Here is a 27,588-nt window from a genome sequence, read left to right on the forward strand (position 1 = left end):
AAACCATAACTGAATGCGGCTTTTGGCGATGATGAATGACTGCGGCTTCTCCAAGGCGACTAGAAGAGTACATTCTGTCATTTTGGTGATTATGGGCCTGTTCAATACAAAAAAGTTTTTCATCAGTAAAAAGTACATTTTCCCACTTTTTGCTTAATCAACCGACATCTCTCCAAGCGAATTTTTTTATCTTTATTCTCAAGGAGTTGTGCTTTACGTAGTTTGTATGCTTTCAAAAAGACTGTAGTTTTAATTTTTAACTTATTTTATACTAGTTACGTAAGTACCTACTTAATAAAATATATAGAAAAAACTTTGTCGACGTATTTTTGCGCCACCCTGTAAATAGGTTAGATACCAAACTAAGGTTTTACCATAGAGTAACTTATACTAGAGCGGTACTGTCATAGTAAATTTTGTAACCCCAGTAAATTCACTGCCATCTGTCGACACACTTTAAAACTAAAAATGAAGATTTATAAAAATACGATAGAATGTATTTAAATATAGATAAATGATTTTTTTTATTTGCATTAATTATTTTTATGATTTTGACCCATGTTCTTTCACTGATATGCGTTAAAATTGTTTAATAACAAACGAAACCGTCAACGCCATCTATACGACTGTAGGCCAAAACTAGTAGCGCCCTCTGAACGAGAATCAAATTTTCTTGATTTTCGAGGCACGTTTTTTCCTTAGACTGTATCCATCTATTACGGAGTTATATCTATCTTTGGTTTTACAAAATACTTGAAAAAGGGTGTTTTTATGACTCATTCATACGAAAATATCATAAAATAAAACAAACATTCAAACAAAAGAAACATCCTAAGATTCTAGTTGATGCATAAAAAATCGTTGCCAATAAATAAAATGCACAACCATTACGCGTTTTAAACTATCTATATAATGAAACAATCTTAATCCAAACGCACACAGCTATCCTTTTGTAAAGTTGATTAGAAACGTATCTAAAGTCTTAATAGCCATCAAAACGTTCCGCGCGGCTTCATTACCCGCGCCCGCGCATTGTCAATCTATGCGCGTAGAGACGTCTCCGCGGACCGTGTAGGGATGTCTGTCAAAATTCACCATGTTAGTCGGTGTAGGGGACAAACGGAGAAGTGGAAAATGTAAATACACATAACAAACAGCTAAGTTTTTTTACAACGGGGTCAATTCAGTATATTTACATTTTCTTTGAGTGCTAGCCAACAGTATGCAGTAGGGTGTTGACGAAATTGTCTTAATATTCCTTAATATTCATGGCGAACAACTAGAATTTACCACTGGGATTATCTTTAAACTTAGTCTTACTACTGTAACTAAACCAAAGGTGGTGAAATGAGCTCATACAAGTGTCTAAAACAAATGAAATCATTACACTATAAAAGTGTATTAGGGTGGGTTTATACCTAATAATAAGATGATATTTCGATACCCTACACCCGTATTTTCTCTTTTTGAACTCTTGCCAAGCAATTACTTCCTAGGCGTAGTAGTAGTTGGCAGTTTCGGCTTCTTTTATTATTTTTTATAGTCCATAAGACGTGTGCATATTAACATGTTTGTAGATATTTTAGCTTATAATAATGCCAAATGGATTTTGAAGACGTAAGAGAACACATTATTTTTTCCAAATCCCGTTAGGGTTTTTCAAATTTGCCTACTAAAATATACTAGATAAAACGAGCCGGAGGCGTTTCCTGTAACTTGCGGCACATTCCCGGGTCTCGCACGCAAGCGCTGTCGCGCAGCGGGTATCAAAGTCGGCGGCGTGCTCTGTTGTTACTTGTTAGCTGGACGCATCCGACCTCGTTACCGCGGTAATAGCCCTTTACTTTTTAATTTTTAATTAATGGCAGTTGGAAATCGCCAATATTACCGTATGCTAATTCTTTATCGATATCGATGTTTATGGATGCAGCTCCTTACTGTGGTTTGGAATTATGACGTTTAATCTGAATATTATTGTACTGATTTACATTGCTGATAAATTGAAGTCGGCGTTAACTATAATAATAAATTGATTGATCATATTTGGCTAGGAAAATTGGGGATTAATCAATGAAATTGAGTGTAAGGGTTTAGTTAATTGTACTGTGTCTAATCGTATTTTTTATGGTTATAAAAAAACTTTAATATATGGCATACACAAAAATTTCTATAGTCATCGGATGTATTTTCATAATTATCAACTGACACTATTATTTCACGATACTCCAACGATGTCTAAGTTGTCATTTTAGCCTTCATTTCTCCGATTAGACCCTGATCTAGACCTGGGTGTCAAACATCGTGACCCACAATTGATCCAATGGCCGCACTGTGGAGTTATGAGTGGGCACCCCCAAGCGGAACTTAATAACGGAGCCCCAGGGGCCTGGCCGGCGACACGACGGCATTTGTTGTGCATGCCGGTATTGTACCCGCTCTTATGTAATTGCCGTGTACCCGGCGTTTGATGTAGTCTGCAGGACGTAAAGGTTGTCTATGGCCCTTTATCTGCCGCGCCCGGCATTTCTCTCCGCCGTTTATCTTTCAGCAAAGAGCATTTCCCTGTACGGTGAAATCTTTAATCAAATTTCCCCCACGCCCAATCTACCCGGATGTAGATTTATTTTAAACAAAAAGATAGACTTTATAAAATATAATGACCCTCATTGTCTACTCCTTTCCGAAGCGTGAATTATACAGTCCGATATTGGCGCCCCGATAGTCCTTTAAGAGGACATTTTAATAAATTTAAAATAACGATTATCGTTGTCTGGCGGAGTCGTGATTTCGTTAGGTTCGTGGTTCGGTCTACGGCCGGAATAAGTCGTCACGAGCGATTACTAAATTAATTAGGACCTAGCTCGGATGTAGATTGCGCTCGAGATTATTTTCCCACACGACCCGACGTTTAGATCTTAACGTTTTGTAACTATTGTTTACTACATAAGTTTGTTAACAGGATAAATTTGCATATTGTTTTCCTTTTTACGCCGCCACCTTTTTTCGGAATCATAAGCTATCAAGATTGTTTTTTTCTTAGCACGAGATGAGCTGCGGACAGGAGTGCGAACGGGGCTGTTCCGAAATGAGACAATTATATGTTGCGCCTACACTAATTGCGGCGCGGGCGCGCATCTGCGACCCATATCTCACGGCCCGCAGTTTTGTAATGCTAATGCGGCGGGTGCGACCTGTGTGGCGCTGCTTTGTATTTTGGTTGCTTCTGCTGGATTGTGTAAGGAGATTAACAGCCTTCCTTTTAATGGCTAGGCTGTTGGTTTTAAATGTCCTCTTTGACTTTTCCGATGTTTTTTTTTATATTAGTTGCAGTACTAAATTTTCATATAGTGAAATGTAAATTATTAGCAAAACATCTTTAGGTCAAAACAAAAGATCGTGTTTACATTAAATCTGTCGATTATGTACTTTTATCTTAACTTATTTACATCACTAAGTGTCTGTCATAGACAAGATTTGTTTGTTTTTGTACCATAGAATAAACCAAAAGTGCCTAATATGGACTCCTTCGTATTAGGAGCGCAGAGGATAAGAGGAGTAACGGCTTGAGTGTTTCCTTTTATGTTTAATGCCATCTATCGCCGTTTACTCAAACTTTGACTCCGGTCATTTGTGTCAATGACACTAGTGACGTTAAGATTGACGCAATGTAAGTAGGGCTAAAGAAGGATAAAAATTAAATTACTTTTCCAAATTCAATCCACATTTAATTAAAATATATACCTACTTTGCGGTCACCAATTAAGAAATAGGTTTTGAAGATATGTTGTAATGACAGATAACATCGGCGACTTGTGAGGTGTCAACGAATGTTGCAAAACAGTTTGGTTGAACTTTAATGAGAATACCAAACGCGACTGTTTAACCGACCAAAGTACCAGGAGTTCATGACAATACGATAGGTTGTGCTGAGCGTCCAAGTTGACGCGACCCGTAATTTGACTACCGAACGCGTGGAGTTAGGTTGCGTCCGCGGGGTATAGAAGGTCAAGCATAATTGGCCGATGAGAAGGGAATGTCTGGCGCTTTGGCCCGCCTCCCAACACCTTGTTCGAACGCCTCACTATCATGCAAGCCTAGTACTTCGCGCTGCCAATCCGCAGTGTAACCACATATCAATTTAAATTTGATTCTTTTGTTTTCCCAACCAAATCAAACGTGAGAAAGCTACCGTAACTTACGGCTATCAATTGCATTGCAAATCCTTACGCCCCAGCTGACAAGTTGTCATTGTCAATAGTTAAACTGATTAGTCTGGAAGATCGACAGTCTGTCCCGGTGCCGTCGGACTAATCGGCCGATTTATCGGCCGCGCGGTTCGTTAGTCGTCGGTCTATATCAAAGAGTTTTCGAGACTCACGACCAGAATGTTTATGGCGAGGTTTTTCGAGAAAACTCTACATAAAACACAAGTATGTGCACGATTGCGTTGTAGAGGTACAGGGACATTAGCGTAGGAATGTTGATACATCGCTGGATGACGTCCTACTTTATTTTGACAGTTATTTGATGATTTCCCATCACTATATATCTATTTTCCGAAATATTATTATATTACGTATGAAAGTCAACTGAAAAAAGTATTATTGGAATCGGTATATAGATTCCGTCAAGAACCTAATTTTACACACATAAATAATGCTACCTACTTTTATTGGGATTTTAACTGTAAGAGAACACTACAAAATAATAAGTTTAGTCTAAACATTGTCGAACCAAAACATGTCGGAGCAATATTGATATTGCATTTAAATAAAATAGAATGATAGAATCTTGATACAATACAAAATTGTGTAACAAAAGAAAAACGCCATTATTGTGACCATTTTGACGGACGTCTTATCAAACCAATGTCAAGATTAGCATACCTATTCGTGTAGGCGGGGTTTTAAGTAAAGTAACTGCAACGCCGCAGTGGCTATTTCGACTTTATTTAATGTGACATCTTGTGACCATCACTAACTTTGTGATAGATGGTAATGTCACCGAATGTCGAAGCTAAAATGTCATCTTTCGTGATATTCGTGCTACAAAAATCGCGATGTCACGCGTCTCCAGTTTTGCAGGGGTCGTTTTAAGTCATAACATAACTCATAATGTATCCGCATTTTCGTTGGTCATAATTTGTTTGGTTCAGAAACGCGTAACTTTTCAGGATTGCCATGAAACAAACCTAACCTAACTTATCTATAGGATAACCTTACGAAAATCCTAAAAAGGTAACTGTTTCAGTTTTAGGACTTATGACAATATGACAAAAAATACATTATGACAAAACTTTATGGGAATCAAAGGGACCCCGTTTTGCAGTACTTATAGCTTGTGGTTGTGAAGGTCTTTAAAAGTTAAAGTATGCCGCCGGAGGCATGAACGAAATGGATACTAACATAGTAATAGTCACCTGACTTTACTGTATTTTAAACGGGTAGTTAATTGAATAGCGCGGGCACCTGATGTTAACACCTTTGTCATTAAATTTGATAAGTTCGTGTCTGAAAAAAACTGTCACGATCTTGACAAGTGTGGGCGATCTTGACAAGAGTTCAGAGCAAAACAACAAATTGTTTTGCTCTGAGGATGAGAATCAAAATTCTCATCCTTTTTACTTGGTTGGGGTGTGAAATAGGTATATAAGTTTGTCCGCTTAGGCGTACTTTTACGCTAATTTACTTAAACAGTACCTATTTTTAACTAGCTACATATAAGACTCGCGCAGTACAGTTGGTTGCATACGTGTAGAGATAAGAGAAATAGGTACTCGTAGGTCAAAAGTACCGTAGGCATTTCGATGAATGTATATCGAGTTAAGAAAACTAACATGTCCAAATTATTGAAAAAGATCCTAAAGTAACATTTGTTAGACTAGACACTTTGAAAAATTCCAACTGTTTGTCATGCCATTTCTGTCAGTAGAAAAAGCGGCAAAATTTAAAAAATGTAGGTGTAAATTTAAATAATTAAAAAAATGGTAATCGTTCCATAGAAACAGTGAATTTCACGCCTTTTTCTACTGACAAAGTTGTTTGACAGGCTATATTCGTCAGTATCCTAGAACCTCAACTTGGTGGTTAAAAAACCAACTGAAACCCTTAATTGAAGTGATAAATATTGGTTCCAAGCAGCTTTTTCGATTTAAATTTCAAATTCGGTCGCTGACGTTTTAATATCGTCAACTTCATAAGTTCCAGGACAATTTGAAATTGTAATTGGAATAGTTTGAATTTCTTCATCGTTCGCTAAGTGAACGTTAATAAAGGTTAACTTTTTTCATCGTACTTTTTAATGATACTCGGTAGTGGTTCTTGCATTAAATTTGGATTGTCTTCTAATTGGTCTTTTGTCAATTTATGTTGTTAATGATCGTTAATTACTTTAGTTGCGTTTCTTTGTGTTCCTTTAGGCGACCTCTATGCTGTCAATAGTTTACGAATTGTCTGAATTCGTGTAGGTGTTTTTGCTTTAAAATTAACATTACTCATGAAAATTATTAGATCAATCATAGATCAATCGCATTAACTTTTTTCAGGCCGATAAGCATCTTTCTACAATTATTACATTTAATTACTAATCACGCAATCGAAACAATACAAAGTTGCATCATCTCGTCAAACTTAAATTGCAGCTTTGACATCTTCTTTTTATCATTATCAAGTCGACGATGATAATCGCGCGACAAAATTGACTTAAACGGTCTATAGCATGTTTCAAGTAATCTTGACCTGTAGCAAACTCTTTTCCAGTCGATTACAGTTAAAACTAGTTTCATCTCATTGCGAGACCCATAAAGCATCGAGCAATAAGCGCTACACACACTGCAGTCTCTCGCGCAATAAATTTAGCGCACCCTTAAGCACCCTTCACACACCTGCGTAACGAACGGCCGACCTGTTGGATCGAAATAGGCAGCTGTTCGCGCCCTGTAGATTCTATAGATTTTGCTATCGGTTTTTTTTTTGGAGTTAGTTGCTGTGGTAAATTGAATTTTTACCGCGTAATTTTAGCGGTAGAGACAAGATTGTTCAGTAGGTAATTGAAGCTTACATTGTTCGAATAGGTACGTGAAGTAAACGAACCAGATACTTTACTCACATTTTTAGTTAAAAGAAAATAAGGCATGTTGTAACTTGTACCAACTACAATCGATAGACAAATTAAAATAACCAGCAGATAACTGTAAAACTCCACATCCAATAAAATTTTAGCGATTTATTACGATTAGGTATAGTGTGATCACATACGTAAAACTTGTTGCACTATTTTAAAATTAAAAGACTTGCATCATTAAAATGAAAACCAAAATAACACGCGATTATAATAAATATAAGCATAAAACGGATACTGCATAGCACCTTACCTTGTTAGCGTTGTTATTAACGACTTAAAAAATAATCCAACATTTACTAAACCCAAGATACTTATTAATTGTCATGAGTTCATGACCGATCATCATTGCAATAACCATTTACTAGGCAATTATTGTGAGAATTTATGAGTAAGAATATAATTTAACACAATTTAGTGTTATATTTAATACTAAGCTTACACGAGCTTTATAGCGACCGTCTGTCTACTATATTTATTATTGACATTATGAGAAAATTGGTAGTATTTAATATTAATTACATCGAATAACAAAGTAGATATTATTTATTTGATTAACAAATGTAGAAATATGATTCGCAATTTATAAATATATTGCCAGTTCTTATGAATTGATCTGCACTATTTACATTCAATGTTTCTCTATCTTTAATTATATACCTATATAATGTTACAAATGCGTCTCGTAATAACATCATTTCATAGTTAAATAAAACCGGCCAAGTGCGAGTCGGACTCGCGTTCCAAGGGTTCCGTACATTACACAATTTAAACAACGTATTTTTTATGTGAGACGTGAGTGAAATGTCTTTAAAAACCCGTAGGGGTCGGATCAAAAACTAAGTAACTAAGTCCGATTCACGCTTGACTGCACATTTCTAATAGGTTTTCCTGTGATTTATAGGTAAAGATCTATATTGTGTATTTTTTTCAAAATTTTAGACCCAGTAGTTTCGGAGATAAAGGGGGGGGGGATGGTCATTTTTTTGCCTATTTTCTTGAATAACTTCTAAACTGTTTGTCCTAAAATTATTAAAAAAATATATTTAAGATTCTCACAATGAGCTCTTTCATTTGAAATGTAACACGATATAGTTTGAAAAACTTAATTTTTTAGTTTTCTCATTTACCCCCCAAAAGTGCGGTGTTTAAAATTCATTTGTTTACGTTACATGTCCGTCTTTGGGTCACAAACTTATATACGTGTACTAAATTTTAACTAAATTGGGCCAGTAGTTACAGAGAAAATAGGCTGTGACAGACGGACAGACAGACAGACAGACAGACGCACGAGTGATCCGTTTTTTCCTTTTGAGGTACGGAACCCTAAAAAAGATCCGTTTATTTCTCGTCTATTACGAAAAGAAGAGGTCAAAAAACTTTAATCAGTTCAGATCTTATCACCAAAAGCCAAAAAAAGGACCGAACTGCCATAGAGTCCGGCAGTTTTGTCAAATTTCCAAGCGCAGCGGCCGCCCCATACATTATGTATAGAAACCGGGAATTTCATACATAAAACATCGCTTTGTAGGTTTTTATTTGATTGCCATTCGTAAGCACAACGAGACATTTTTTAATCAGGCGGAAAAAAGCAAACGATCCCGGATTTCGGTGGGAAAGCGTGGGTTTTGGCATCGTTACCATGCAATTGGACAATACCAGGTTTTTGTGTCCATTGTTGATTTTGGCGGATTCCGCTATATATTGGAATGGAACTGGATTTTGGTGAGGTTCCGCCGCGATTGAGAGGGTTTTTGTTCGGAGTGAGGTGTTGAGTTTGAAAGGTTTTTAGGGCTGTCGATGTGTTGATAGATGTGGACCGTTGATATCGAACTGGATTCCTGGAAATCGGCGTGCTTGACAGTTTGAGGACTACTACATACAATTCTTGATTCCTGAGTGAAGCACAGACCATTTTCTATCATCATTGCTTAAGAGTATTGAAATTCAAACAGTTTCAACAACAACATTCTCGTAAAGCAACTAGCATAGACGAAAAAGTACTTAGAACTGAAGAAGTTGACATGAAATTGGAATGGTCCTATGTTATACCTAAATGACATAAAAGTAAATATTGCGAGGATTGTGATGCACAGAGGCACCCATCCGTGTCCTCAGTGGAGCTACGGCGTCCCACGCGCGCAGTCGCGTCACAAACCTCAGCCTCGACACGTGCGCGCGCCCACCACACGCCTACCGACCCACAACATTGCGAAAAAACCAACCTAACTCCTCCAACCTTGAGATTTAATACCTTCGTTAAATTACCGCATGTGGGCTACTTAGGCCGTATCATAAGTTTCCTCTAGTATCTTTTGTTCATTGTATTCAGAGAAATAAAGCTTTTTGCGGAGAGAATTAAATCGGAGGTGATATTGAGACACTGCCGCGTGCTACTTCATACATAATTAGAGAAAAGACTTAAGCATTGAGTTGGGTATAAACTAGCACTTAATTGTGCAGGCGCGGGCGCCGTGCGATGCGCTGTAATGAACCATTCGAATAATCGCAATAATTCTCGTGTCGCGTGTTAGTCGTTAATTAAGCTATTTGTCAGGTGGCACGACAATTTACATTTCTCCCGGGTCCAGGGGATTCTCGACTCGGGCTCGGAAACGACGTATTATTATCCTTTTAGGGAGGCGGCATCCTCAGAGGCGCTGGCTTCCGAACCTTTTATTGGGACCACCTGTGTTTGTTGGAGACGTCTGAATTGTCCGTAAATAAGGTTAGCGGAATATTCCCCTGTTCGGGCTTAATGCTATTTAGTGGCTATGTTGTTAATTTGCATAGGATAGGGAAGGAATTAGCATTTAACGCGGCCCGCTGCCGCCGTCCGTCTCTCGATTGTATTGCCGCGACGTCAAATTGAATTAGATTTTCGATCGACGAGGCCGGCCGGCGCCCGAGCGCCCGACATAAAACTGGGGCCGGTGGTCAATACATTAACATGTAAGCAAGGAGTACGTCTTGTCGGACAGAGGTATAAAAATGTCTCGCGCAACACAATTCATGGGAACGGGTTCGAGCCACCGACAGCCATCAGCCGGGTCCGGCGCAGGTGAAATGTATTGACAACTGGTCTTCCTTGATGCGTATCGGCGTGATGGTATCGAGGAGGCGGCGTCTCAGACGCTGTGCCCTGGACCAGCATTGTGCAGATCATAGATAACGCTTGTTTATTTAGCGCTAAAATTTATTCAGCAATGAGAGACCATTAAGGTAAGAATTATTAACAGCCGTACAGGTTTATGTTCATAAGCTCTGTAATAGCGTGTTGAGTTATGTTTGTTTTTTCGCGTCCGTTAATGAATTGAACGTTAATATATTTATTAAATTCATGTTCTCGCTACCTAGTATAAGAATGCAATTTACGAGGCGCTGTGGACTCCATACGATGTACAACTACTACTTGTACCTGCAATAATGTTCTCAATGAAATTCATGATTCAAGGTCGGTCAAAATGATAGCCTGCGCGGACAACATTCGATAAATGGTAATAGGCGAACAGGAAACTATGGAAGTCGGGCGACAATATATTAAGGGCACGGCCACTCATTCATAAAGTAATCTCGGTTGTTTATGAATGAAGCTGGCAACGGGCTGGGCATGTAATTATCACAGCTATTGATAGCGCATTTGCATGGTGTCTGGAGCCTAGCATGTGTAAAGACTTAAATCTAAACTCGATTGTCTGATTGACGCGAGTGATAAAGTAATAGTAATGAAAAATGACTGTGGAGACTAAACACTGTTACTGAAACATATTTTGCAAAATGTACCTATTGGCAAAACATTACAAAAATGTTCTTCTGTGATGTGTCTGTGCATGTGCACACAGCAAACGAAGGCGATGGCGATATGCAACATAAACATAACCATGTTTGCTCCAAGTTTAAGATTAGATTTGAAGTTCACCTGTTCACGCTTAGAAGACCGTTCAGGGTTACAATGTTCGGTATGCTTAAATGGACGTGGGCGTGAATAATAATTACTGGTAGCTTCGAATTTCTTATTAGCCAAATTAAGCCTTAAGTCTTGTTAGTCATCATATTGATAATAGCCGTGTCGATCTTTTTTACCTTTTTGCCATTTGGAACACCTTACTTTTATGTGTGGTGGTTTTTCATTTTCAATCTTATTATAAAACCGTGGCAATTAAGTGATGTTCACATCCATTATAGTTATGATGATTGTGTTAAATACAAGCACTCAAGCGCCATTCAATTAAACTTTGAACATATTTTTTTTATTAACTTTAAAACTTTTAATAAGGTATTAATGCGATAGAAAATGTTATAGCGCAGTGAACTACTGGTATTAGGTACACAGAAAGTGGACCCAGTTCAAAGTGCTAGCATGCATAATACGATTTGGTTAAATTTTATAGTGTAAAGATGAAAATTTTGTAATAATGGAAGTCAGGAAAACGAGCTTATAAAATCCACTTAATTATTACCCGGTTTTGTTTTCTGGATAATCTAAATGGTTACTAAGGATATTATAGTGGGAGAAAACAATGAAAGTTACCTTTAAAAGTAACATTACTAGTACGTAATAAGAACTTGAGTTTTATGAGTATGTAAGTAGTACAAGATGCCTTCGATTTTAAGACAATCTTATCACGACGTCTCTTATCGACGATGTCCAAAATTTAAAATTTCAGTCAAATAAATTGCTTTATGTTGATAACCGACATGAGTTTACTTTTAAAATATGTTGTAACAAATATATTCTAAGGGGTAAAGGGAGGGAAGGATGTTTTTGGGCACTATCATACTTCCTTCTTAGTAAGTCTTGAGTTTATATTTTATTTTAAGGACGTTTCCTTAGGTAAGGCGGGATTCTTTATCACCTTCGAAGACGAGTTCTTGAGTGTTTTATTTAACCGTATCATCATCATAAACAAGATAGAAACAATTGGGATTCAGTGCGATACGCGTATGGTGTCGCCAATTGCGTGCGCCATGCTAGCACCTTGGTAATTATTGTCTAAGCGGCGTTTAAACTAATCGGCGCCGCGCGCGCAAGCCCGATCGCCGCGCCGTCGCCAGCTCCTGCGATTACGCAGTGTTGCCAGTTTTTCATAGAAAAAAAAACAAAACAAATAATTCGCAAAAACCCCTGACTGTGACATGAAATGTAATTTCGATATTTTTAAACTTTAAGTTTTCCTACGTTTTTATAGCTAAAACTGGCCAAATTTTATTTTCTGGAATATTATACCCAAGTGTAAAATTGCAAAATAGCTTTTGACGGCCTAAAAGACTTTGAATTTCTACGAATACTGTTCGATCTAAGTATTTTCTGTATACTTAGCCATAAAAACGTAATTTTAATAAATAATCATGGTAACATTAGACGCGTGACAATTTCAGTCTCGTTTACGTCGAAAACAACATTCACTTTGGCGCGATCCTTTATAATTACCTGTTAACTCTCAATTGATTAAACATTGGTTAGACCTGCTGTGGTGTTATAACCGTTGTTTAAGTTGGTTTATTAAATTACGATGTTGCTTCGAAATGTCACATTATCTATTAGGTACTGAAGGACGAAGGTTTAGACGTTTCCTCAAATACCATAACGTAGCTTACGCTTGAAAATTGTCTACATTCTGCACATTTATTCATCGAAGTTTCGTAATTCAGTTCAAATATCTTGCGCACTATGGCAGTCGTCGCAAAAACACTTCGTTAAGGTGGTTGTCACACTACCGCCGCGTCTCGTTGCGAGACGCGGAGCAACGGACTCGCATGCGGGGACAACGCACCAACGTCCGAGTTTTCTCCGCATCTCCGTCCGGAGCTGCGAAACGGAACTTATTCAGAACGCTGCAGTGATACTTTCAGTTTGGTTTTTGTACAATCGAGTCATGAAACGCAGAAGATACTGGGTACATCCCTATTTACAAACCAGACCTATAAACGGGTCTTTTGCTAGAGATTACCAAGATTTAAGGCAACACGAAGATTTTTTTTAATTGCACCCGTATGACAACCGCGTCATTTGATTATTTGCTAAGCAGATTTGAGATATCTGGACCGGTGAATATATTCACTACTTCCTCCCATTGTCATGCTTTTTGCACACGGTCACTATATTCGTCGCATTTCATATTCCAAATTGCTGGGCGACTTTCAATTTCAAAAATAAACTTATTGACGTCGATATCCATTGCGCCTACGTCCTTTTTGCACTAAAATTCGTACGGCACTGCGGAGGTCGGTGTGACATACCCTGCGGCACGCACCGCGTCTCCGTCCGAGCGCGCGAGTCTTTGTGCGTCTCGCTCCTCCGCGCGTCGAGGCGGACCCAGTGTGTTGTACCATGCGATTTTTCTATACAAAATCAAGATTCTACATACAAATTTAAAAAACGCATCAACGGACGCCGCTGCGAGATGCGGAGCAGTGTGACGACCGTCTAACTCTCTACTGACATGTTCTCCATTATCAGATCGTTCATCCTTGTCTTACACAGCATTTGAATACAAGGCTACTTTCTGATTAAAATGCATGGTTTCTCTTTAAAATTCACGACCTAAGCTTTCGTCAGCTACTCCATTAAAAAGGGCGATTATAAAATAAAAAAAATCACTGGTGTCTTCGGACACTTATCGCACAAAGCCATTTACATGCGGCCCGCTATCCGAGGAAGCGACTGGTTCGCACTGAATTATTGCTTTTTTCCCGTAATCAAGTTTTCGCTTCTGACGAGCTCTCAAAACAAACAAGCCGCTTTGCCATTTTATATTTACAACCCACTAACCGCCCTTTTACCGATTGTACCTCTTATTCCTTTCATATGAAAGAACAAAAGAATGAAGATATGACTTGACTGGCTGCAAAATGACGTGAGGTTTTCTTTTTGAAGTAGCCAGTTAAAATCGTAATTAAAGTAGTAGCTTCGCAGGCTGTAGTAAGATAACGAAGCCTGTTCAATACTTTCACTTTTCCATCATTACTCGAACATCGCAATCGTTTTAATGGCCACGAAGGATCGGCAACCCCCTCTGGTGTAGTATTCTTGATTTACGGTAATGTTGTTAATTCTCAAGTTGCGTAAAAAGTTGTCTTAAGTGTTAAAAATGCAGTTCGCTGACTACTATCACGATGATGCTCTCATATTTTGCATGTTTAAAAATTCCGTTAAACCGTTTATTTTGCACTCTGCCGAGTTTTTAATTTTGAAAATATGCTTCGTGTCAATTATCATTTAAAGTACGCTTGCATGCAAAATTTCAAGTTAATCAAATAATTGAATGTCAGTCAGAATTGACTCCCAGGAGCCGGACCGAGAACCAGAAGTGTGAGCTGCGGATTTCTTAATTCAATTACATGTGAAACGTGTGGAAATAATCGATTTGGTGACGACACTTGGACTCGTTATAAGAAACCATGGCCACTTCGCATTCCAACAAGGACAATTTTAATTCTTACGCGGTGCCGTTGTTAAAATTAAGGTAAATCCTTGCTTTTCAGATGGTTCTTGTAGGTCTCTAACCTTGAAAACAGGGGCTGTTATCAGTAACTAGAAATTAAATATGATTGTAATAATTAAAAGAATAAACACATTCCTATTACGCTATAATGACTGATATTAGACTTATATTGACCGGGATATAGACCGTGATTACCTTTTGTATTATTTATTATAAATAATACACTCTACTTTTGTATTATTACATAATACTTTTGTATTATTTACTCATAAATAATACAAAAGGTAATCACGGTCTATATCCCAGTCAATATAAGTCTAGTGAAACTAACCGTGAATCATTCAAAACTCTAATGACTGATATTTTTACCCTATTTCTTGTTAAAGTTTTCCATCCCTGAGAAATTAGGTATACTTTTTATATCTAGTAATAATAAAAAGTTGTAGACCAAAAGTAAAACAGTTCAGTTTGAGAAGCAGAGTGATCCTTGTATTGAAATATCCCACTAAATCATGCAAATTGACTTCATTTCTACTACGACTATCCCTGATATAAAAGTACATTACACAATACGTAACATTCTCAAGAGAGCTTGCTGACCTTAATGTCAAAAGGATCCCCCATAAGGAGGCAGTGACGTAGCGAACAAATAAAGGCACGTGGCCGCTCAGGTAGGCAAAAGACGGTCTCGGCCAGTTTAAACCTTTTACGACTAATCCAGTCGGCTCACAAATATGGCAACCTGGCCTCTCATAACCTGTTTTTGGGGTTTCCTTCCCTTATCGGATACACCACGTGCTCTTAAAGGTTCAACGCTCTTCTGATTTTAGAAAACGATAACGCTAAATACAAACCGCTAAATGTAATTACTAACTTTAGAAAAAATGGGGCTTGCTTGAAAATAGATAGACTTTGAATTGTTTTAAAGCAACATTCCTATTACCAAAGAGAATATAGAGGATAGAGGGGTACATATTTTGTAATCACAGTAAATTTACTATCAAAATATGAACCTATACAAGGTGTTCACGAGGAAGCCGAAAGATTTTAACCACGCCTTTCTGAGGCCAAAAGAAGGAAAAAATGTAATAAGTTTAGGTCAAATTCGCAAAAAAAATATATTTTTTTTTGCTTTTTTTAGATTTTTTAAATGTATTTGTACATAAAAAGTATATGTATTTTTTTTCGTAAAACCTAGTTTTTACAGTGTTACTACTTGTCACTTTTTGACATCTATCAATAAGGATACTTATACTACGTCTCATAGTCGCAACATCGCCATCAAAAATGCGTTTTGCACTATGTAACAATATAAAACTTGTTTTTTTTTTTTATTGGTATTAAGAGGCCGGTGTCGATTTTAGTCGCAAAAATGTAAAATTGATAGATTTAGTCGGTGAAATTGTACACCTTTTGTTAACTAATTGAAATAACAAGTACTGGTTTCTATTAAATAGCACGTCTTCTTATCTTACCTTTTATCAGATCAATTTTTTTAAAACAGACTCACTAAATTAGTAATGTTTGCTTTTCTGATGGACGTTTAGGTAAACGCGCGAAAAGCACTGATTTTGTCGCTCTTATTTGTAAATTTCGTAAAGTTTGGACAGCTAAACATGGTAATTTTGTATTACACATATCCTGTACTTGACGTTTATCAGGCTACAGTTTTATTATTATGACTTTGAAGTAGTGTAAATGAAAGTTAGACGAAATCAATTTTCTCCAGAAATTACTTCAAAACAAGTGACAATTTCTCTGAAAATCGACTTAATTTCAACGTAATTTTGATACTTAAACAATCTACAACATTTGCTGAAACTATTTTTATACATCATTTTGTATAATTTACCACCAAATTTTTTTGGTGAATTTTTAAAAACTGCCACTTCTCTTCATATATTACCGGTGACGCACGGTCGCAACCTCATTATTAAAAGGCAAGATGAGAAGACGTGCTAATAGAAACCAATACTTGTTATTTAGATATTACGTAACCAAACGTGTATAATTTCAACGACTAAATCTATCAATTTTACATTTTTGCTCCTAAATCGACTACGGCCTCTTAACTCTGAAACTAGGAGAATTACAGAAAAGTTTATAGGACATTTTAGTGTTTAAATATGATCAGGAATATGCTGTTAAAATTATTCGGTTTCCTCATGTTACACCGTGTATATATATAGATATATATGGATAATTGATTTTTTTATTTGTATTTATTATTTTTATATGATTTTGACCCATGTTCTTTCACATCACTTTGTACTCGGTACTGTCGGTGCATGGATTGAGCGGCCGTCTCATTCAGGCACTGAAATCGCTCTATGAGGATTCCAGTGCTTGTGTGAGGATAAACGGGTCGTACACTGAGTGGTTTAGCATCGAAAAGGGTGTTAGGCAGGGGTGTGTAGCGTCACCGTGGCTGTTTAATCTGTTCATGGACAGTAGTTTGCATGATTTGAGAAATGATGAATGTGGGCTGAGAATTAGTGGGTTACCCGTCAAATGTCTTCTTTACGCTGATGACCTGGTATTGCTAGCGTCATCGGGTGAAGAGTTGCAGGAGATGGTAACTAGAATGCATGGATCTTTTGAAAGGAAAGGAATGAAAATAAATGTAAGTAAGACGAAAGTTATGGTATTTGAAAAGGAGGAATATATGACAAACTGTGAAATTTTGATTGGTCAAGAAAGAGTAGAACAAGTGAAAGAGTTTGTGTATCTGGGAACATTATTCACTAGGAACGGTAAGCATGATAAAGATATTGAAAGGAGAGTGAGTGCTGGAAATCGCGTGAATGGGGCACTTAACGCTTTTATGAGCAGCCAGAAGGTGTCGCAAAAGGCACGGTTGGCTGTGCATAGAGGGGTGCTGGTGCCTACACTTATGTATGGTAGCGAAAGTTGGGTATGGCAGAAGAGGCATCAGAGCCAAGTGAATGCAGTGGAAATGAGAGCGTTGAGAAGTGTGTGTGGTGTGAGATTACAAGATAGAATTAGGAACAGTGTGATAAGGGAAAAGTGTGGCCTGAGCGAAGATGTAGTGACAAAAATTGAGAAAGGTATGTTGAGATGGTTTGGACACGTGGAAAGAATGAGTGAAAGAAGGCTAACAAAGAGAGTGTATAAGGGAGAGGTAGAAACGGGAGTTGGAAGGGGCAGACCTCGGCGGACTTTCTCTGATCAGATCGGGGAAATCCTGAAGAAAGGCCAGGTCAAGAGCACCCTAAACCAGCGAGCGTGTATGAGGAATGTTATGAAAGTGAAGGAAGCGAAAGAGGTATGTCAGGATCGTAGCAAGTGGAAATCCGTGGTCTCTGCCTACCCCTCCGGGAAATAGGCGTGATTATATGTATGTATGTATGTATGTTCTTTCACATATCCGTTTGATCAACATATTTGAAAATAACCTTAGTTAATAGTAGTACTATTCCGAAGTCATCTCATTCTACGAAATAACCTTTCAGTTTTAATAATGCCGCCTTCATTATATTTAATGAAGATATTGTGATGTGCGATGACGTTGACAATTTATCTCTAATTAAATCTCAATTGATTCATATAAAATTCGCCACACATAATCCTGTTGCAACCGGTGTTTCCTGAAAACTAATAAATTTTAATGGCGGGCATTTAGCCTTGTACCGTCACCGGCAACCTGTCCCATAACCCAGCTGAGTCCATAGCTCATTTCCATAGGAATTGCGCTGTCTCGCCACTGAGCGATAATAGGTAACACCACTGACACCTCGGGCTACAGTGAAAGTGGACTAGCTAAATAGACCAGGGACTTGATGATATAAACGCCATCCCGCTTCAGGCCCATTACACGTAGACGCACAGTCAAGCATCGTCTGACGCTCATTAATGATTTACCTTGTAGAAGCTACTCCTCCAGTTTCTCGGTTACATTAAATATTTGCTCGCACGGAGATCTTTTAATAACGATTTTAATATTCTTGTCCGAGCGTGCTCATAATGAATGTTAACAAGTTCTTGATACTAATGTGTGGCGGATAATGTTCGACGCAGTTCCCGAAGATCGTAGGCTTCCTTAACTATAACACTTAACAATGTCTTCCTCGTTAAACAAAAAAATCGGCCAAGTGCGAGTCGGACTCGCGCACGAAGAGTTCCGTACCACTACGCAAAAAACGACAAAAAAATAACGTTTGTTTTCCAATTAAATATTTATTTTATTCTGTTTTTAGTATTTGTTGTTATAGCGGCAACAGAAATACATCATCTGTGAAAATGTCAACTGTCTAGCCATCACGGTTCATGAGATACAGCATGGTGACAGACGAACAGACAGACAGACGTACGGACAGCGGAGTCTTAGTAATAGGGTCCCGTTTTTACCTTTTGGGTACGGAACCCTAAAAGTGTACAGTTTTAATGCGCATTACTATCGCGCATCTGCCTGTTAATGCTGCGAATGAAAATATTGATACGGTCAACTTTAATGGTGATTTACAGGAGCCCGCTAAATGTGATAAAAATACCTGTATCCTGATGATGATGGCTACTATGAAGTTGTTAAAAAAACTGGTAAAAAGGCTGTATTAACCAATAACATTAAAAGGTCGTAAAGCGCTGATGGCGCTGGCGATACGGGAATCCTCATATTCTTAATATTGTATTATTATTAGTCGGTTATTACGTGTATTCGTTTTCTGGTTTGGGGTTCTCGGAACGGTGACTGTTAGTGTGACGGGCTGAGTTTAACAAGCCAGAGTTGTAATTATGGTCTGCTTACCGGACATTAATTTTTGGCAATAAAAGACGGGCTCGCGCGCAATGATCGGTACGCACGCGCGATGCGTCGTGGGAAAAGCGGTGGCTTTGTGCTCATTGTAGTCGCAATTAGTTTTTTCGGCAACGCATGTAGCACTTGCCGCTGAAATGTCGCGATGTGTAATGCCTTGTCCTAAATGCTTTCCATTAATTTCTGAGCGCGTACATCACTGGCGCCCTTCGTCGGATTCACTGCCATTGACTAATAAATTGGCCGGCATTGTAGCGGCCTACAAAACAATGCTTGTGGAATAAAAATCGTTCGTAAGATTTTCCGCTTTCAGATTTTGATGTTAAGCCAAACAATACTGTGATTGACAAACTGCCTTACTGATTGGAGTGACAGGCCATGCACAACATCAACCATTGGTGACAGGAACCTGCATTTTGAAGTTTATGTTTCTTACATAAGGTCTTTGGGTGGAATAAAAGATTATGTGAATATCTGACAACGTTTAGGGACGCGAAAAAACTGAAGGACGAAGTCACAGATCACATCACAATAATCTAATGAAACCGTAAATCAGGCACAAAAACTGTGGTAATAAACATACCTAACGTCCAGTAGAAAAGGCCGGTATTAAATACAAACATCAGGTACTTTATGTTCATAAATAAACGTTAGTATTAACACTTTTTGCAAATCAAAAGAGGTAATTCATGTGTGAAGTTTCTGACAGACGTTTTTCATTGTCAGTGAACCGTTTAAAATTTCTTCTCGCGAATTTTATATTTAATTTTTTTAAGAGGCGCAATTTAGTTTCTTTCGGTGTTTCTCACGATCTTCGATAATGTCTATTGTCGTGGCTGGGATCATAATGTAAAATAGATTCTAGCTTTAGCAATATTGCTCGTCTTTCGTCATTTTAGCTTAACGGCTTAAGCTAAAATGACTGCGCTTATTTTGCTTTACGGTGTTTTAAGAATGTTTACTATGAACTATTGTTTATACTTAATTTTGTTGATTTTGTAAGATAAAATTTTTCATTGGTATCCGACTAACTGTCGCAATCGCGTTCGTTTTCCTTTTTCAAGAATCCATCTTTCACTAGCTAGTATATATGATTCAGGAATTTTCTATTTCACTCTTTATAATAAAACGCTGTTTTCCTACAGTTCTGGTCATATATGTATGGAAATGTTCACTTTAAGTCGTAGTCGTATGCCTAAATGAAGTTGCATATACCCATTTAAAAAGGTCTGAGATGTCAGCTTATGACAAATATTACATGTATGACATTTTCGTAAATTTTGTAGTTGCCATTAACCATCCCTTACCTAATGGTAGTTTATATGAAAACAATTGTTTGCACCATTGTTAACACACATATACGTACATTATAGCCATGTCATGTCTCGACTTTTTATACCCACCTAACTCGCTTCAAAAATGCTAGACATCATTTAATTGTACCAACTCATCCATACTACAGGCATTTCATACATCCGTCGCACGTTTTCCCAGCGCTAACTAGGCGATCATCTTGTTTATAGAGCTATTAGTTATCGTGCCATCGGATTCTGTATCTGATCTCGTGGTCGGCAAAAAGTGCCGGTTTCATCGCCTGTGCAGGCGCAGCATGCAGGGCTGCTATCATTTTAATACTTGTTGCTATTCGGGGTTTTTTGACACAATAATCTTATCATATAGCCATTTTTCTCATTTTCTATCTTATTAGATTTTAATAAAAGATAAACCGTGTACGTACAATTGCCTTTCAGTATTTGAGCGTATAATATTTTCTCTTGTACATTCAGCTACATCGACGCCTGACCCTCCTATATAAAATTTTCAATATCTATTGCACTCCAATTTACAATAAAATGTTGTCTGCAGATAATCAGGTATCTACAAGACAGTAGCGCAATAAAAAAATATATAATAAAATTTCATATTGGAATTGTACTTTTAGATTATAAGTTTAATATTAAAAACTGCGATATCTGTCTACATCAATTTTATGATCATTCAGAATTCAGTCCTCTAAAAATGTATTGCAATGCAAGACTGTTTTCTATGGAACAATAGTTGAGCAACCGGCCCTAAGAGTGCGACAATTAAGCACGCATTCGCGTCTAGACAGTGATTTAACGTCGATGACATCACCTATTTAATCCACTCGATTTGTTTGTCCATTCGCACCCTGAATCGTAAACGTTACGTTCGGTTTCCTGTCGCCTGTTACACATTGACATGTAAACCTCTTACAGCGCTACTTAATTCATAAGTTGATAATTAAATTTGTAATCACGCATGTTCGTAATGACACTTAATTTTGACAGGTACAGATTGACGTTTATTTTTGAAATTTCGACTTCGGGTGAAGTCGGTTGTTTCCGTTACTAATTGTGCGCACCGAACTTGTTTCGCAAATCTGGAGCATTTCGATGCATTAAACTTAAATGTCTTAAAGCCGTTTGCAGCAAATACCTTTATTTCATTTTGTGCCTTTACGTGTTTATCTGGCGTTTTTGCACTTTAGATAAATCGTCGATGTGTCAATCTTTACTAGTGCAAATATGATTTTCGCTTACCGGATGATTACGTCAGGTATTACTTGGTATTAATGTCTTGGTAATGAGATTATAGAAAGTTACTTAATTATTGTTACATGAGTACTTGGGCGCGTTAAGTCGTATTAATTTTCTTGGTGCCAATTACCTGATCCTGACTTTCTTTCGTATCTGTAAACTGTATCTCATACTCATTAGATTTTAAGTGATAAATAGTTAGCATTTTTTTCTATTGTTTTATTTTTCTAAAAAATCTTTTAGTTGGGCTAGTTCGATTTTTAACCCAGGTCCACAGTCCCTTAAAGCTGTGAAAAAATCAAACTTCTAAGTTAACGTAAAAAAAGATACGGCCGTTTATGCCGTAAACGTAAATTTCGACACTCAAGGTAATAAAAGTGTATCGGGTACTTCCCGTTCGCCTAGAATTTTGGCAAAAATCTGAAAACTATAAATTTGTAAAAATAAAAAATAGTTAAATTTGTACGGAAGTTCCGTAAAAATTTAACTATTTTTCGTAACGGAACCCTCGGTGGTGTCCGACTCGCACTTGTCCGGGTTTTTTGTTTTATTACAATCTGGCAACCCTAGAGCGGGTCAATGGCGGAGTCAAACGAAGGTTAAAGCTAATCATGTTTAATCCTATTATTGGTTTTACTTCGACAAAGTCATTTATAACTGTACACCTGATGATGGCTCGAGATAAACTTTGAATCGATTCTCTGAAATAAAGTCCCTTTATCATTCTTCATTTTTCGTACACTTTAAAACACTATGAGATACATCTTGACTGTATTTGCCAATACCAGCTTGTAGCTAGCTGTTGATTGATAGCTGGAAATCCATGTAAACAAAAGCTTTGATAAGATCCAAGATAACCATTGTCGAAACGAATTAGTAGGTAATACATATATATATGTATATACCTAGTGTGGTGTTGTAAATAAATATGTAGCTTTTCTTGTCTTAGCATAACTTATTGCTAACTAGCTGGCCATGGGTAATTGCGAAATATTTAGTTTCTACACATATTATATTTCCATTGTTAAATTTTACCAAAAGTAAATCAGTTTAAACAAAATTTATTAACAAACAACAAATCAGTTTAAACGAAGACAAGTTTTCTGACTTGTAAAAATTATGTACTTCAACACAAAAATTGTAGGTATTACCACGAAATATTCAATATTACATTGTTTCTTACGTATCGTTACTCAAAAAATGGGGTCGTATCCAGCATCAGGCATTCCACCCGTTTCCTCGTTCATCATTCTCAAGTTGCTCATTAAAAGTGCATTTGTAATTGTCAATTTGTTGGCCAATCCGAAAATCTGCCCATCAATCAACACATTACATGCATTCTAACCCATATTACCAAACATTAAAATTCATAGTCGATCAACGGGGCTTAAGTTAACGCTGTTGTGTGAAATTTGGGAGTAGAATGTAGTTAATGATGTGATGCATTAATCATTGAAGAAGAGGATGTGCGAAATTATATTGATATGAGGTGTTCTCACCTTGTTGAAAATTTACGGGCGATATACTCGTATGAACATGACGACGTGTATGCGGACGATCTTCCTAAGCTGGGGTTGGGTTTGAGGAATAAAAAACCGGCCAAGTGCGAGTCGGGCTCGCCCATCGAGGGTTCCGTAGTTTTTAGTATTTGTTGTTATAGCGGCAACAGAAATACATCATCTGTGAAAATTTCAACTGTCTAGCTATCACGGTTCATGAGATACAGCCTGGTGACAGACAGACAGACGGACAGCGGAGTCTTAGTAATAGGGTCCCGTTTTTACCCTTTGGGTACGGAACCCTAAAAACAGTTCTAAGAATATCAAAGAGCCGGCGCAAATGTAGTTCAGTAGTTAAGAACTCTATTTTCAATTTCAATCATACCTCCAAAGAGCTGCAAGCGGCTCGCGTGCCGCGGTTTGCCGACCCCTGTCCTGAGGACTTTGCTTCTTCTTTCTATGCTCTCTTCTTTGCTTCTTCTTTGGCCTCTTCTATGTCTCTGTTTAGACGTTATTATTGACAACCTGTAACTAGCAGGTGGGTTTCAACTAGAAGCAGTAGGTTTGTACGAGTATAAAGATTAATTGATAAAATTAAGTAAAACACGTCCTTTTATGAAATTAGTATTAGCAGCCTGCCAATGATGTAAGGAACGCAATTAAGGCACAATCTTGATATTATGTTTATATATTATTAAAATCACCCAAAGTCCAGTTCACTTGAGGTCTGAACTTAATGAGTTCTAGATAGTAATCTTGTAGTGGACCTATTAGAAATACTAAAAGTGTTATTATGACATATTGTAGTTCTTCTTATAATAACTCTTTAGGTTTTACAATTTGCAGTAACTGTATTGATGGACAGAATTATCTTACATTTCATCAAATGTTGCTTCACATCCGCATCAAATTTGATATTTGATTGACCCGTGATCTTAGACCTCCATGAACAAATGTCGAAAACTTCTTACTTTGCACTTCCCACGCCTTTGGTTCATAAATAGTTAATATATTTCTGTTTAAAACAACAAAACAAATTCACTATCGCAAATCATACATAATGTACAACAATCCGTGTGGTTTCACATTTCGTTAAAATCAATTCGACCGTATAAATGAGTGGCATTCAACTTTGTAATAGTGGCCGCGGTGGTTCTTATACCTAGTTATAGTTTAGTTTCCTTTTAATTAGACCTGTGGTTCTGATTATCATACCTGGGATAACTCGGGGCACTTATACTAGTGACGTAGCAAAATATTTTATCGACAATTAAATATATCGATGTTACTGTCAACAATCTAGATGTTATTAAACATAAATAAATATTATAATTTTATCTGCAATTTAAAGTAAATACACTTAACAAATAAAAACGTGTATTTTTTTTAAATTGTGTAAATTATTTTGATGGAAATTACATCGGTATACTTTTATTATCTTAAGAGGCTCTATATCGGACATGATATTGAACCTCTTTTTAGTAATCGAGGATTTATCAGTGAGCTGAGCACATATGTATAAATATATATCGACAATTCGACATCTTATTAAACGACATCAAATCCCTAGAACGTGCCCCGAGGTACCCCAGGTTTGCTGATTATATTATTTTTGCAGTTCAATAATTCTTAGTCCAAATTGTCTATTGACACATGCTTCACAGTATTAAACACACAACTTTAACCATCGTACATGAACCAAGAAACAATGACACCATCGCGTATACTAGACCAAAGTAGAATGGTTACCAAAGATCGCTGTCTCTAGATCTCCACTAGTGGGCGATAGGCGACCGAACGCTCATTACATAATCGAAAAGCGAATTCTAACCAACATAACTCTGCGTTCAGAAATAAACAAATACTGTCTACTAGACCTGTATTGCCCACGCACTAAGGTTTGCATTCTGGTTTACATCAATTTGAACATCAAAGGTCGAGCTACCGTAGTTTTGTCAATTGTCCGTGTCAAATTGCTCTTTATCAATTTGCTTTCCCAGAGCGCTTAAAACTTAAAGCTTAAGATTGAATTTTGAATGTGTTCGGATTTGCTTATGTTTGTGTTAGGAGGCGGTGTAGGCGTTCGGGCGCCAGTGGGTGTGATAATTCTTCATGCACACACAAAGAGTGCCGTGAGATAGTGATATGCTCCCGAAACGTGCAGAGGTTTGCTTACGAATTAGCCGCGTGGGAGAGGTAAAAGGTCACAAATTTAAGGGTAACTTTTAACTACTGGACGTTAAAGCTGTAAAGGCTATAGTGAATGGGCCCTAGGTTTTTGCCTTGAGCGTTTATGATGCCGACCGAGAGTCGGACATGTAATCGCACGTGGGCGGGAAGAAAGTTTTGTTTTACGATGGAATCATGCAGATTCGCAGGTTGGAGAGATAAATTTTATTTAACCAACTCGTAACATCAATTCTTTATCGTATCTGGTACTGTGACGCCCGGGAAGTACTTGCAGTCAATGATAAATCTGATTAAAAAAAAACTTGGTAAACATGTTCGTCGATGGTAGTGAAATCTATAAATATATAATGGGTGTGATATGAATATTGTAAGGATTTTATTTCCACGTTTTTTAATTTGATTCAGTTATTAACAGTAATATTTTTCCATTCACAGGCATACGAATTGTCAACTCTGACGGGCACCCAAGTGATGCTACTAGTGGCCTCAGAAACGGGGCATGTGTACACGTTCGCGACGCGGAAGCTACAGCCCATGATCACCTCGGACTCGGGCAAGCGGCTCATCCAGACGTGCCTCAACTCGCCCGACCCGCCCACCACCAGCGAGCAGCGCATGGCCGCTACCGGCTTCGAGGAAACCGAGCTCACCTATAACGTAGATAACGAGGACATGAAGGTGAGGCAACTGACATACCCGTCGTCTATCCAGTACCCCATAGAGCACCACCCGGGGCTAGCGCCGTCGCCGCTACAGCAGTACCACCAGCACCCCCCCTGTCCGTCCCCCCTCCCTATAGGCTCCCTCGGACAACCCTACTCCCACGCCCATCTATCACACCCCCACATGTCCCATCATCCTCAACGGTAGTTCAGATGGCACTCTTGTTAAGCCCAGTTTAGCGAATTGACTTGCAGTTCGTCGTCAGTCACGTTCTTGATAAGTTAATTATATAAACTATTTTTTATAGAGTATTTGTAAATAATTAAAGTTTGATTTGAGAGGGACCGAAATTGCAATGAGCAGTGATGCAAGTATTCCTGGAATATGTCGGGTTGGTGTAAGTGATTGCGGATGGTAATTGACAGGTCGCAACTGATCGCAAGATACGGGCGTCGCGGACGTGTAAAATGAGTTATGAGCTGCCACACTTTCTCGCTTCTGTTGAAAAATGTTTTACGGCAAGGGACCGATCGTGACGCTGCCAAAGCTGCCTGTATCAATACTGATTGATTGATTTCAATCCTGTCAAAAAACAAACAATAATTCCACGGCAATATGAGTCCGACGCTCATTTTAAGCTCGCATGAGGCGATTAGATGCTGTAATGGATCTCGCATCGCTCATTGAATTAATCATCCTAAAAATCCTATCAACGAAATTGATGAACGGTGTCGAAACGCATAGAGTACTTAATATTCGGTAGTAAAATAATCAGATTCAAAATCCGATTATAATTAACGCTCTCGACCGGTTTAAAATACGGTTTTGTGACGCCTCGGATCGGAAATGGGAGCGGTGGTGTGCCACTACCGATTCATTATGATCGATGAATCGGCCTTTCATTTATTGTCAATAAAAAAACGTTCGAAGCTTTAATAATCGCGATTATTCTTTAAATTGGAGGAAGTGCATTCTAAAAATAAAGCAGTTACATGTGTCAGCGTTCAATGACGGTACGCCCTGAACATATCTTTTATGTAATTATCTACTTGAGGACAGTACAAATTCTCGACACCGCTCTAGCGTGGTGTCAGTAACTAGAGACAGTTTCCAATTATCAAGGGAGCGTGCTGTCGCCGCCGGTCCCTCGTGATCCGGATTATCAAGAAACTTAATTGAAAATTACTTTCGGACACCGCGAGTGATTCTTATAAATTCCCCTGTCAAACTTGACCTAGCGGCGTATCCCGGTAGCTTTCACATTTCGTGCCAACGCTATTCAATTTGAACCTGAAACAATATTTGTGTAATCATCATTAATTTAACTGTTTTCATTA

At 37.9% G+C, this 27,588-nt stretch overlaps 2 protein-coding genes across 4 annotated transcripts in view; both read left to right on the forward strand.

Moving 5' to 3' along the window:
- Positions 1–5,339, forward strand: part of LOC134744681 (transmembrane emp24 domain-containing protein eca) — a 351,400-nt gene extending 346,061 nt beyond the window's left edge. Inside the window, exon 5 of the mRNA XM_063678588.1 lies at positions 5,329–5,339. The gene's annotated coding sequence lies outside the window, so the exon portion shown is untranslated. The remainder of the gene's footprint in view (positions 1–5,328) is intronic.
- LOC134744624 (serum response factor homolog) overlaps positions 1–27,588 on the forward strand; it is a 278,373-nt gene that overhangs the window by 4,322 nt on the left and 246,463 nt on the right. For all 3 annotated transcript variants that reach the window (XM_063678502.1, XM_063678504.1, XM_063678503.1), the window contains exon 2: positions 26,024–26,266. In XM_063678502.1, coding sequence (XP_063534572.1) covers positions 26,024–26,266 — 243 coding nt within the window. The remainder of the gene's footprint in view (positions 1–26,023; positions 26,267–27,588) is intronic.

The sequence above is a fragment of the Cydia strobilella genome, chromosome 10 (assembly GCF_947568885.1).
Source record: "Cydia strobilella chromosome 10, ilCydStro3.1, whole genome shotgun sequence".
Lineage (NCBI taxonomy): Eukaryota > Metazoa > Arthropoda > Insecta > Lepidoptera > Tortricidae > Cydia > Cydia strobilella.